The following is a 14772-nucleotide window of genomic DNA, read 5'->3' on the forward strand; positions in this document are numbered from 1 at the left end:
TTCACCAGCACCACACAATTAAACAAACAAAACTGAAGCCAAAGAGACAGCATTTTAATCTAATCTAACACTAGTTCACTTTTTCTTGTTTTCTTTAAGAACCAAACACTCATTTATTTACCAGCAGATTGTTTAAACATGCAGCACCATACAACTCATCCACACGGCCGCCCAAGGTGGCCGTGGCTAGATAGGGTGTCTCATAGCATCGATAGCCATTAGCATCGACACTTAAAGGCAGTATGTAGGTTTACTGCTACCATAGATAAAACATACGCTGCTACCATAGATAAAACAGATTTCTCATCCTAATGGAACAGCTAAAGACAATTTTATGGTTAGTTCTGTACGGTTTATGTAGAGGTCGTGTTTTGTTTACAATTTGTTTCCCGTTAATACAGTCATTTAAAATCTCGTTTAACCAAATAATACGATCTAATCATAAACAATAAATTGTCCCCTAGTTATTTAACCAAACAGTAAAGCACAAACAAGAAATTAACCCTAAAATAATAGAAACAAAATTTCGTCAACACTAGCGCCCAGTGTGGCGTACATGAATGAACTAGATATGAAAAACGAGCTTTAAAATTTACAATGGGATGAGAAGTCTACTTGTGTTGGTTAGTCTATGCTGCTACTAACAGTTATGATAATAAAGTGTGTTTTATAAAAAAAAGATTTGCCAAGTTTGATATAAAATGTATCGATAAACTAGACCAGCCATGGGATAAACTTGAATGAGTTCGCGAACCAGCACGATCGGACCATGGGAACGGGGCTTTACGGGGGGTTTTATGAGGTAAAAATTGTTTTTTCTCACTTTTGACCCTCGAAACACAACATTTCCCAATTTCTCATAGTATTTCAGCATTGCAGATACATTAAAACTTCTACAAACGGTTTCCAGTTCCCACACTCCACACTGCTCACCTTACTACTTCTTTCACCTCTTCCTACATCGCGGACCTGTTTCCCTCCCTTCCCATAGAATTTTAGGAATGCGGATGCCTTAGCCTAATCTTCATAAACAGTTACCACACTCCAGGCCCGAACGATTTTGATAAAAATTTAGAATGTTGTAGCCCTTAAAATTCTGAACAAAATAGTACAAATCCCATTTCTGTAAATATTACGGTTCAAAAGTTATTGTAAATTATGTCATTTTCCCATAATAACCCCATAAAATAACGAAAAACATTTCCCAAAAATGGCCCGAGTGATTTTGATAAAAATTTAGTATGTTTTAGTCCTTTAAATGAACAAAATTTTACGAATACCATTTCCGTATATTTATACTCACTGCTTACACATGATAAAGGTTGTTGACAAACTTATGGGGGAAAGTATGTGTCAGAATGCTGATACCGTTTATTTAAATTCGATCCACTTTGTGGATTATATAATTTTCAACGGTTAGTTCAATTCCTCGATAGCTAATTTATTTGGCTAAAATAACAAGTGCCAATGTGCATTGGCCATGCCATTATCAGACTGACAATATCTGAAATTTAAAATAATATAACAGAGGTCAGCCAAATTTAACTAATGACAAACTTTTAAACTTTATAAACTACATTTGGTCAAAAATCGTTTACCTTACCCGTAGCAAAGTCAAGTACTCGATAAATCTAATGTTATTAAAGTGTGGAATAAATTATGTGATGCTTATGAAAATATTTAAGTTAAATCCAGTCAAATAAAATTTAAATTCACTGAGTATGCAGGTTTACTGGGGCGAGGATATTCATGATCAACAGCTAACTAGGGATTGTGTAGCACCATTTCTCATGTCTGTGATTTTTGTAGTTTGTTTGTTTGTTTTTGTTTGTTTTTGTGTTTGTATTTTGGAGAGCACAAGTTCACATGTACAGAAACCTTATACTGACGTCATAAATATCGAATGTATATATCGATTGTACCGGGTGGTTACGGGTTTTTCTTCAGAATGTAAGTATCGGTTGCACCGAATAAGTAAAGGGTTTTTTTTACACTTTATTTGACGAATTTAATACTCTCGGTAGTTTATCCATTATAAATCAAATAGTAGAAATACAATAATATTCGTTACAGGCTGGGAATAAAATAATTACTGATACTTTGGATTGAACATCCATAAGATGTTTGCAATTGTTTTCGTATTTACCTGACTTATAAAATAAAAACTTGAGTTCACAGGACGTTATGAATACTAAGAATTCCCAGCCTGTAACGAATATTATTGTATTTCTACTATTTGATTTATAATGGATAAACTACCGAGAGTATTCAATTCGTCAAATAAAGTGTTACAAAAAAACCCTTACTTATTCGGTGCAACCGATACTTACATTCCGAAGAAAAACCCGTAACCACCCGGTACAATCGATATATACATTCGATATTTATGACGTCAGTATAAGGTTTCTGTACATGTGAACTTGTGCTCTCCTTGTATTTTGTGTTGTTGTTATTGTTATTTATTGTGTTATCTGTTTCTGTTGAGGTCTTAGTGTTAAATTGCAAGTCATATATATTTCGCCATAAAAAAGTGTTTGTTACAGTTAACTAATAACTACTAACTTCTCCGCTTTTGGAGTTGAGTTGTGAAGGAATTGACAAAGTATTTATACAAGTAGTTATCATGGATGACAAAAAGAAAGCAAAGCTATTCGCCGATGTTTATGAAGGAAGGGCGGATGAGGTTATCCAATTTTTAAATAGTGACAAGTCTCTTATTTCTATTAAAGATTCCGTAAGTTGAATTACTTATGTCCATTTATTTACATATTATTTTATCGGTAATCCATATTGAGTTGAAAAATAATTCACAATTCCTTACCTTAAAAGCTTCTCTTATTAATCATCTCTAAGATAACCTAACTTAACTTTCATATTAAATAATAAACCTACTTTATGTTATAGTCATCTTGAAAATGAATTGTTTTGGTACACTTCCGCAGAGTAGGCTACCTACGATTTGTATAAATAACGATAAATATTGAAATAGGCCTAGCCTATATTGATATTTATCGGGTTTGATATTAAATACCTCCGCTGCAGCAAACCTGCCGACTAAGCGATTTTCGGTAATTATTTACTTGAGGGTGACCAAGCGTTCTATAGTAAGTTATATATCATTAGAAACTAGATTTTGACCTGAAAATAATGGTGCACAAATTTTTCTGCTGCCACAAAAACTAAATTTACTACGATTTTTTGAAGTTTATTTTAATGTTTTATTAGGAACATTGAATCTGCACTAGCCAACAATGTTTACACTGTAAAATCGAAGTTAATAAGCAAAATTCACATTTATTGATTGATTATATGCCATTTTAATGTAGCCTAACTATTACCCTAACAACCCACACTTAGAAAGGTAATAATGTTAATTTATGTAGGCTATAACTTATGTATTATTTGATTAAAATTAATTAACATTAATAAACACCTCTATTTCGGACATATTTAATCTGGATCTGGGGACTGGATTATGAAAATTGAGGAAGGAATTCATTTACTTCTCTTCACTTAACCGAGTGGCTTAGCTAAGGTTTTGACCATGTAACCGTTATGTCCCATTATGATAATAGTGTACCGGTAGTGGCAGTTTTAACCCTAGCAGTGGCCAACCGTCGTCTGGTTACGGTATGAGGTTGATGCTTAGAATGGCCAAAGTCGTCTGGTTACGGTATGGGCCGAAATTTTTTTAACGGTAAAAAAAACACTTACAATCAACTCAGATTAGAATAATATATATACCATTCGAAAGATCACATTCTGAACTTTCATTTGATTACATAAACAAACCCTGTAGCAGGTATATAACAATGTCACGACGATTAGAAATCAAATGAAATTTTGGCGCGGTACGACTTTTGCAGCCGACACTTGGGAACTGGCAAAACACGTCTTGTTTGGCATTACCCTGCTCGGGTAATTTTCGTCTTGGGATGTTGCGGGTGATACCACTGGATAGCCATTGATTTTATCTTCATTGTGGTAGTGATATTTATAACTAAATATTGATTGCACAATCGGTACGATTTTATGAAAACAGCTGTTTTCGAAATTTCTAACAAATGGCCAACAGTCGTCTGGTGACAGTATGGAAAATACGAATTATATACAGTGAAAGTTATTATTACTAGTCATATAGTATATCATTTTGAAGAGGAAGAAATTTAGATTCAGAGAGTGGCAGCCCTGCACTCAGGGTTATTTCTGTATGCTCGCATGTAGACAGTGATGTAGACGACGGAAGTGAGTCATTACTGCCACAGTCTGTCAGCTGTCTTGTATTGCCATTGTTTGTTTGTGTTGTTGCCGTAATAGTTTTATCCGCGATTTATTACTAAATATGTTATTAGTTCGTAGTGTTAGTGTAAGTGAAGTGTTGTGTGTGTGTATAACAGTTATCTTCATGCATAAATATTACTGAATTGTGTGGAATAGTGTTCATAAAAGGTTGTATTTTGTTAGCATCATGTCCTAAAATGACGATTCTGACATTCAGAGATTGTTGTACCTATATAATGATATACCCAAGGTGTTATACATTTTTATAAAGGTAAATGAATACACTACAACATGTTTATAATGGTTCGGGGGTAAACAATTTTGTAAAAAAGTTATAGCCTATACTAAATAGGCCTACTACTGTAGGCTATTTTGTTAGCATCATGTCCAAAAATGACGATTCTGACATTCAGAGGGGTTATAATGATTTACCCAAGGTGTTATACATTTTTATAAAGGTAAATGAATACACTACAACATGTTTATATTGGTTTGGGTGTAAAAAATTTGGTAAAAAATTATATAGGCTACTAAATACTGTACACTCCATTTTCTCGAAATGCGCAAAAAATTCAAAACGTTCTCAAATTGATAGGCCTACATAATCATAGGTGAAAATAACTTTTTACCATCATACTTATGACTTTTTTGGATTCCTTACTTCATTGGCTTTACAAATATGTAGGCTACATATCATCAGCCTACATAATGTTTCACAACACAAGCAAACACTGTAGGCTATAGTTTACACTTATTTGCGGTTTTGCGGTTATTGTATTATTATGTCCCTATTACGTACCTACAAAAAAAATATTTCTAACATGTTATACATTTTTATGTTGGTAATTGAATACACTACAAGATTATTATGTTGGTTTGAAGTAAAAAAATTTGGTACAAAAGTTGTATACTAAGTACTGTGAATTTTGTTTTTCGAGAAATCGCTAAAATATATAAACATTATTTTATATACGTATGTTTATAGGTAAAAAATTATTTTTACCATAAACTTTATGACTTTTTTTGATTCCTTACTTCATTAGCTTTACAAACATGTATATATCATTATTAGTATACACATGTATTATAGAACTTTTTACAACATAAACTAACACTGTACGGTTCTCAATTTTTTCGGTTCTCCGTTTGTCATTATATTTCGCCCCAAAAACTTATAAAAAAAAAAATATTTTCCTAACATGTTATATATTTCTATGTAGGGAATTAGATTTTCTACAAAATGTATATAATGAATTTCCCATAAAGAAATCCGTAGAAAAAAAATACCAAGGCCGCTTTTGAAATTTCAAAAAAAAAAATTCAAATTTTTTTATTTTTTTCACTTTATCGATAAAATACACTGTCTAAATCATTATGATATTACTATTTCAAGATTCTCCTGTTCTTTCCGAACAAAATGAATATGAGGTTGGCTAGGTTTACTTGTACGGTTGAATTTTTACGAATTTTCAAAAAAAGGTCTGCAAAATCGCCAAAATGGGTTGGCCATTCCCCACTTCTAACATTGGCCACTGCTAGGGTTAATAAAATGAATAAACAACAAATTGAAAATCCGCATAAAATGGAAAATGCGGTATACTGAGTAAAATAAATAAATAAAAGAACGATGATGGAAAATAAGGTCAAAATCAGCATTTCCTGTAAAAATGTTACAGTTCTTTTATTTGGTTCACTACCAACGGTCCAAACAAACCAATTTACAATTTTTACAATAAAACAGTTCATTTCCAAGATTACTATAAATAAATAAAGAAAGCAAGAGTTAAGCCAAATATACAATGTGACTTTGTCTTAGCCTAATTAATTAATAGGAATAACATGACAACAAACTTAACTAAACTTGAGCAAATTTAGACTAACAATAGATCAATATTTATAAGCAGTTAACAAAGAATATAAAATTGTAGTCCAGTCTGTAGTAAATAAGTTAGCAGTAGGGCCTAATAATAAATAAGTTAACAATAATACTAATCTAGAGGTTAAATACCTTGTTGCCAACGTAATCCTTGGTAGACTTAATTGCTACCGGTTTCGACACACTTATGGTGTCATTGTCAAGCCTAGACGTGGTTTTCGCTCCTAGGAGGTCGTCATAAAGTCTTCAAAAACACATAACGAGACGAACAAATAACAAAAACGAACACGAACACACATTTTAACGAATGGCCATACAACTCACGGCGTGGCTGCGGGTTCGTGTTCGTGTTCGTTTTTGTTATTTGTTCGTCTCGTTATGTGTTTTTGAAGACTTTATGATGACCTCCTAGGAGCAAAAAACCACGTCTAGGCTTGACAATGACACCATAAGTGTGTCGAAACCGGTAGCAATTAAGTCTACCAAGGATTACGTTGGCAACAAGGTATTTAACCTCTAGATTAGTATTTGTTGAGTAATCCGGAAGGCAACACCTCAAAAATAACAATAATAGTCCGTCAACAAATATTGTTATTTATTATTATCGCTATTTATTATAGACTGGCCTATATACAATTAGGCTATATTCTTTGTTAACTATTAATAAAGAGATTTATCTATTGTAAGCCTACATTCGCTACTTAATTATTATGCGTTGCTAGGCAAACGCTACCTAATTATTAAATTTTAATTAATGACCCCTCCTAAGAAATAATAAACAAAAATTCACTGCTGTATGATATGTAGGAAATTAAACAGATTGTTGGGAAAAATGAGAAGCCTATGTTTTAGATGTTTTTCAAATCTCCATGCTATAGCCAGCAAAAAATCACATTATTTCAAGGCTAAAGCACGTTGCGCACTAAGTCGACTACGGTCATTTTAAAATGTAAAAATACTCGTAATCAAATGAGACGCCGCGCACTACACCGGTCTGGCTAGGCATGCCCAATAGGGAGCAAGTCGGCTTCGGCGTCGGTCGGTTCTAGGAGCAACCGAGGCATCCCGCCGGATTAGTGAGGGGATCGGAAATGACTCATTCCTCCCTTCAGCAGACATTGTCCGCACGTGGTGATTGCTCTGGCGTCTTGTATCTTGTTTCGTTTGACGTTTCCTAATCAAACCATGTCTTGGTGTTTTGATGAGAAGTTGATAGAGGTAGTGCGGACGTATGAACATTTGTACAACCATTTCGACAAATCATAAAATTGTTATAATCATGTACAGCTGACCGTGTACACTGACAGCAACACTAGGCTGGTGAACACGAGTTTCTGGCCGGTGTCGAACGGAGAAGGCCGGTGCATTGCATGGGTATTACGCCGGAGCTAGATAAGTAAGGACGAGCCGTAGTCGACTCAGCGCGCACGGTGCTTAACTTGTTTGTGGGGAAGAACCTTTTCTTTCCCACTAATCCTTGAAATAACGTAATGGTTTGCTCCCTGAAGACAATTCCTACAAGCGCACATATGTGACCAGTTGATACATTGTTAGTCACCAAAATACCAATGTCGAAAACAAAATCTGTTGAGTGACATAACAATCTGTTTTAGCCCTCATAAAAATAACAAAACTTTACCGATCAACTTTTTGTACAGAATGAACGATTGCTGATTCACTGGGCAGCACTTGGGGGTCATTGTGAAATTGTGAGACACTTACTTAGTCAAGGTTCTTCAGTGGATCCACAAGATGACGTAAGTAGGCTTACCGTAGGTTATATAATTGACTATTGGATACTGGAAGTAGACATCCCATCTATATGGACCAGCTGATGCCAATTTTGTATTTAAAAATAATAAGTTATGTGAGCCAGTCGCAGAATGTGCTAGGGTCCAAAATTCTATTTTATACCTTAAGTTAAACTTATTTGTCGTTGCTGACCAAGTTGACTGGATCATAACAGTTGTTATAGCTCTAAGTCATTCCATTGGTTTGACTTGTTTAACCTTCCATCGGGCTTATCACGGAAGTTACCTCTGGGTCACAAAATTTTTTTTATAAAACAATAGTTTGTGTTTGGCAAGGTTGTCGCCTGCCGTAACTCACGCTTCTCTTTCCCGGGATCGGTTTCGGCTACTCTTACACCTTTTCAAATTGTCAGTCGACCTTGTGGTGTGGTTTGCGTCTCTACTGGAAGTAGCTTCCGTGTGCGCCCTGTGATGCAACGAGTTTCCTCCGGGATATCATTCCCAACACTGGCTAGGCCTACCTAGTTCCGTGTGTGCCCTTGTATTTGACCTTATTTATCGATATTATTAAACGAATGAAGCAGAACGAATAGCGAGATTGTTTGCTAGTGTTGAAAGGGAGGACAGGGAACAACATTAAGTGGAAAGGCCTACTGCCCCGTTTGTTTGTGAACTTTTTTTTCAAGGAAAAGAACTATGACAAAATGAGTAGGTCTCTAACAAATGATTTTTTCATCAGTCTATAGGTGCTTTATTTATCCACTAGTGCATTTTTTCTAAAAGCCTTGACAAAATAAGTTATCCTATAAAATGATTTTTTTCATAAGACCATATGTGTTATTATGTCATACACTACCTAATGAAATTTTTTTCTAATTTTATACTATAGTCTTGTATATGTATAAAAATTAAAAAGTAAGTCTTTTTTATCCACAACACTTACGTATTTGTATTGTTTAATATAACATTTTATATTTTATATAGGACTTGAGTAATTGTGTAATAACTCATAAAAAATGTTTTTCTTACAGTTTTATTGCTATTAAGCGTTTTTAGCGAATTTCCCTATAGGGAAGTAGCTATTACCGTAGGTCTCATGGTAAGACTTAGGCCCGGGACCGATTTACTTTTTCATTTTAATGTCCCCAGAGGCCAAAAACACCATTCGTTCAAATTTTTATATATGTATATATATATATATATATATATATATATATATATATATATATGTGTCCGTGAACACGATAACTTGAGTAATTTTTATCCGATTTTGATGAAATTTGGTTTGAAGGTGTAAGGCGGGATAAACTTGAATGAGTTCGCGATCCAGCATGATCGGACCATGGGAACAGGGTTTTATGGGGGGTTTTATGGGGTAAAAATTGGTTTTTCTCACTTTTTACCCTCAAAACACAAAATTTCTTAATTTTTCTCTAAACCTTCTTAAAGAGCTTAAAAAAACAAACAATTCAGTATATCAAAGTGTTTTTGTACGGTTATTGGTTACAGAGAAAACTAAAAAAATGGTAAATTTAAAATTCCCATGTTATTCTTATGGAGAATATTGTAAAATGTTGTAGTTTGCTTGTTTATGGATATATTTTGATCAAACTTGGTAAATTTATTTATTTTATAGTAAGCTATCAATATTTTACTAAAAACACACTACTTTATTAGTTTCCTTGTAGCAGCAAACCTAGGTACTCGTTAAACCTAATGTTATTTAAATAGATCAATTGAAAATCAATTCGGCCAAATGGAAATTCGCTTAGACGGCAGGTTTGCTGCGGCGGGGGTATTTTACTCATCATTGTATAGTTTTCGTACTCCTGAAGGTAACTTCCGTGAGTGCCCTTTGGTGTTTGAAAATGAATGCGCCCGACGGAAGGTCAAAGAGTCTGTGTATTTAAGTGTGTATTTAAAATGTAAATGTGTGTCTGTTTTTTGTAGATCGGCATAATTATCTGTCAACATGTGTTTAGTGTTAGTTTAATTTTACCTTTGAGAATCAAACATTGTACCTAAGATGTGGCAGTTGATATGAAGCGTGTAGTACTTAATGACAACTTCTTAAGATATTGTAAGGGAAATGAATGTCTCATTAAAACATGTTTTAGATGCATATGACTCCTCTGATCCTGGCGTCATCGGCTGGCCGCTACGATGTTGTGCGTTTGTTAGTCTCCGCTGGAGCCAACGTAAACTCTAGAAACATCCAGGGACATTCTCCACTGCAGTATGCTGCGTCCAAGGGATGGAAAGATGTATGTGTTTTAGTTCTAAGTAAATTTACTTCTGCTCCATCCCCTGTAAGAACACAAACGTGATAGACCTAGATGATGTTAGACCTATCTTATTTATTTGGTATTTGTTTAGCCAAACAAATACCATTATTTTTGGTATTTTTGGGATTATTTTTGGTATTTGTTTTTTGGGGCTCCAAATGAATTTTGAAAAAAATTTTCTCCCTTAAGGCTATGTACTGTTTTGATAATTCTTTTCCTTCTGACACGTAAGGGAGGAACACCCATTTCACCCTGAGGATTACGGTCTAAAACGCTGAAAATCACAAAATTTTGTACTTTGTCTAGTGTCAAATTCACCCAGAAAATCATGAAAAATTCTTCTCAAGTGCCAAAATTATCGAATTTTTAGTAAACTTAAACAAGATTTTATACATAGGCCTACATTTGTTGTTATATTGAAATGTTAAACTGACTACAGTTCCTAACCTAACTTAACGTAACGCCTAGGTTAGCATTTTTGTTTTCTTTCATTTTATAATTTAGGCCTTTAAGTAGGCCCTACTTAGGTAAAAAAAATCCTTGTTTAGAGGGAACAATGGACCAAGTAATAGAACAAATTGTTCCAACGTTTGTTTGGACCCCTGAGAGTAAGCAAACTATTTATTTAATACTTAATGTTAAAATAATTTTCTTCTCTACTAAAAGTAGAAATATTTAGGTCCAATAAAATATACATCGACAAATTATAACTAACGAGTTTGTGAATAAGGTCCCAAAATATATTGTGAGAAACACCCAGCATGATTGTCAATGAGACAAATATTTTGCAGCTGTTTGAAACATCAGGTAGTGAGTATTAGTCAGAATACAGCTTCGAATTGGTTACTATTCTGGTTACTATTGTGTGATGATAACCAGTTGAAGAATACTAAATATGTTTTAAAAACAATCATGTGAGATATAGAAATCGATTCTTCCTAATATCAAACCATCTTAGTTCCACTCTCCAAAATATTATGTACAGTCTTCCGCGAGGTTTGTCGCTTGGTCCCTCACTTGTGTGGCATTCCTGAAAAATTATTTCACAAAATTATGACTGTCCCAATGCACACTGCAATATAACATAGCCTACAGTATTATTTTTCACAAATCTTAAATAGATTATATAGGTATCACTTTTAAATTTTTTTGCTGAATTTCTGGACTTGAGACTTTTGTTACATGACAATAATCTGTCTCCTGAATAGGACATATCGCTTTCCTTAAATTTTTGTTGTTCCAAATATGAATTATTTGTTATTTTTCTTGAGGTTTTAACCAAGTAGTTTTTGCAGATTGTTAAGCTGCTTCTGGATGAAGGCGCTGAGGTAAACATCGAAGACGTGCGAGGCGCCCGACCTCTCCATCGCGCAAGCTCCATCGGCCATCTTCAGGTCGTGACATTGTTGCTAGGGAGAAACAACATTGAAATTGACGCAAGAGATCGTGAGGGAAACACACCCCTGTAAGTGTTAAGTTATAGAAATTTTAAAAACCAAACTATATCAGTTTCTATCACCGCAGTTGGTGTGTTTAAGACAATTAATTGCGTATTCAACCAATAGTTGGGATTTTTCAGTTATTAAGTCTCGGAACGAATCAAGGAAACTAGAACTAGATTTTCACATTGAGTGAAAAGCCTGTGCATTAAAAATAAAATTTGGATTAAGTTAGGCTGACTTTTTTTTAATACCCCAAAAGGATGAGATTATGTATTTTTTTTACTAAAAGAAGAAATATTTTTGAAACTGCACATTGACAAGTTGCCCTAAATACTTGCACAAAAATATAATGCATAGTGGAGAGATATTTTAGCTGTCAACAAATTATCATTGTAAGATTATCCTCTTAAATTTGTCGACCTAACTTGTCAAAAACTTTGTGGAGCTTAACCACCACAGCCTGATCCACCTAACTCAAATGTCCCGCCAAGAAGGCACTCTTAACTCACGATAGTGCTCGCGCAAGCGCGGCGAGCACGTCAGGTGAGTAGAGTTAACCATCAATCTAAGCTGTCTAGGTTACGACGTTACCAAAATTTACCGCCGTAATAATAATATAATAGGCCTACTCAATTAACCAAATTTAGATTACTATCAAGCTTTCTAATAGGCTCAAACAATAACCAATGAAAGACTTTATTCCAAATAGCCTAGGTTGTTGTACAGTTGCAATAAACACCGATCCTCTTGATGCTTTGCAATTTCAAGGTAATAATAATTAAAATTCTAATAAATACCTCTCTAATTAATAACAGATTTAAGTTAAATTTCATTATTGACTAAGTTGAGATAACCTACAATACGTACACTTACCGTTTCAATATTTTAACGTCTGCCGATACAACTTTTACTTTCATCAAAGGCCGTAATTAAATTAGACTCCGACTAATCATTCTTTTATTTAAATTATCCTATAGCTGTGATTTGTTTTAATTACAGTGAGATTACTTAAATTCATATTAAGAATAACCTTATACGGATGTCTATTATTTACAATCATCAATAACATAACCTCCAGGACATGACATTTGACAGACATCGACACCCGGCCCGGTTTGAGAATTGAGTGAGAGGAAGTAAAACAATCACATTACGTCATATAGTTTTTTCTGCGCGGTACGTACTCCGGTATCATGGCAGGGCGGTATTTTTGAAAGAGGGAAGACTTCTCTCTTGTTAACTCGGCTTTTTAGCTGGAAGAGTAGAGTCCTCAAAGCTACATTCGGCAAACACTACACTCGGCTTTGTGCTGGAGTTGGTAAGAGCTGAAAGTTGGCAAATTAAACTACATATTAGGGTTTTTATTAGCAAAACTTAATTTCTTTCTCAGGGGTTACATTATTGCGAGTTAGGGAATTGTTGAGTCATTAATATTTTGTGATATAATTTAAAGTAGATATTTTTTTTTCAATTTCAAGTTAAATATTTATGAATTGTTAAATGTTTGTGAATTGTTAGTGAGAAAGATCACTGTGATAATTATTTAATAAGACTGAATGTTAGATTTAATAAATTTGTTGATTAAATATTTAATTGTTACAGCATAAACTCTTGACTTATTATTGTAGGGGCACGCTCTCATCTCTCTAGATATAAATAAAGAGAATACAATATCATAATAAACTTTTGTTAAGACACAACCCCACTCATTAAATCGGCTGGCAAAGAACCTCTCCCTGATGATAGCTCATCGTTCTACAAAAAATAGCTAGGGTAACAAAAATAACCAAAATTTTGAGTTGGAGTGTCTTAAGGTGCTGCCGTCGAACGAAGAACATGGACGTGTGCTAGGAGCTGGGTATGGGGTAAGGCCCCATGAGAGGTACGGTGGTAGATATGTAATTACTCTAAATTTCCATGATGTTCTTTTCAAATTCTGTAGTTAAAAATGCTTATTTTAATTTCCAGTGTTACCTTTGAATATCAATATTTTGCTCAATTCTTAGTTTACGTTGTGTCCAGTTGACTGATTAGTAATTATTGTATATATTCAAAGACAATACTATTTCTGTAGTTAAAATGATTAAATTATTATTAATAATCGTCAAAGCTGGCTCTTTGGGACTGTGATTCGAGGTAAATTGTCACCTCTGGTTAAATGGTTAAATTAAGGGGTTCAGTTGTCGGTTCCTACACAAACGGTTTTGTCGTAACAGTCAATCAATCGACAGTAATCGCCAAAATCGTGGCTTAAATGCCACAACTTGTGATACGAAAGAGTTATATGAATAAGAATAATGCGAACATTTAAATCCTGGTTTACTGTAATGGGAAACTTTCAACTCTTTTAACCCAACATCAACCCTTAACCCCCTCGTAACTTTATATAGTCTATTTTAAAATATGTGTTTCAGGGATTTAATAATTAATATGGTGTGCAACTTGATTTGTATCATATTACAGGCAACATCGTTAAGATTCTATTCTATATTGTTACAGACATCTGAGTTGTGAGGAAGACAGAGGTGAAGTAGCCAGGCTGCTGATCGAGAAAGGAGCTCGCCTCGACGTCGAGAACAAAGAGAAAAAGACACCTATAGACCTCGCAAGTTTTGACCTTGCTCGGCAATTGAGAACGCTTGTTCAGTAAAAAGATTAAATTGTATAACTTTCAGGATCCTTTTGTAAATTGTTATTTATTTTCGAATAAATTTGCTTTTTTCACATAGAGATTTTGTTTACTGTTTGTAGGCATCATGGATGTAGTATTAATATTACAAGTGTTATGAGGTAACAAATCATTATTATTGTTGTGGTAATGATTGGACCTCATCTAAAATATACGGTGGACGAATCAGTGGAAGTTGAGAGGGTGGTAAATATTGGTGAGAGAGGCTCATCTCAAATAAACGGTGGACGAATCAGTGGAAGTTGAGAGGGTCATAGAGATAGGTGAGAGAGGCTCATCTGAAATAAACGGTGACGAATCAGTGGAAGTTGAGAGGGTGGTAAATATTGGTGAGAGAGGCTCATCTAAAATAAACGGTGGACGAATCAGTGGAAGTTAAGAGGGTGGTAAATATTGGTGAGAGAGGCTCATCTAAAATAAACAGTGGACGAATCAGTGGAAGTTGAGA

General features: G+C 34.3%; 1 protein-coding gene across 1 annotated transcript; it reads left to right on the forward strand.

Annotated features, from left to right (window-relative positions):
- The first annotated feature begins 2463 nt into the window (after positions 1–2463).
- LOC128993653 (26S proteasome non-ATPase regulatory subunit 10-like) lies at positions 2464–14359 on the forward strand. Its single transcript, XM_054417714.1, has 5 exons — positions 2464–2734; positions 7816–7914; positions 10026–10172; positions 11489–11658; positions 14135–14359. Exons 1-5 carry the CDS (start codon positions 2624–2626, stop codon positions 14283–14285), a joined length of 678 nt encoding a protein of 225 aa, XP_054273689.1. The 5' UTR covers positions 2464–2623; the 3' UTR covers positions 14286–14359.
- Positions 14360–14772: the final 413 nt, after the last annotated feature.

This window comes from Macrosteles quadrilineatus, unplaced genomic scaffold (assembly GCF_028750875.1).
Source record: "Macrosteles quadrilineatus isolate MER2022 unplaced genomic scaffold, UCM_ALF_1.0 Scaffold_1__1_contigs__length_201487025, whole genome shotgun sequence".
Classification (NCBI taxonomy): Eukaryota; Metazoa; Arthropoda; class Insecta; order Hemiptera; family Cicadellidae; genus Macrosteles; species Macrosteles quadrilineatus.

What these genes read in the sequence shown, in the direction of transcription:
- LOC128993653 (XM_054417714.1), top strand. Translation starts at nt 2,624, where the DNA reads ATGGATGACAAAAAGAAAGCAAAGCTATTCGCCGATGTTTATGAAGGA. An exon ending in CAGTGGATCCACAAGATGAC is followed by an intron (nt 7,915 to 10,025) that starts GTAAGTAGGCTT and finishes AACATGTTTTAG; the next exon opens with ATGCATATGACTCCTCTGAT. An exon ending in CGTCCAAGGGATGGAAAGAT is followed by an intron (nt 10,173 to 11,488) that starts GTATGTGTTTTA and finishes TAGTTTTTGCAG; the next exon opens with ATTGTTAAGCTGCTTCTGGA.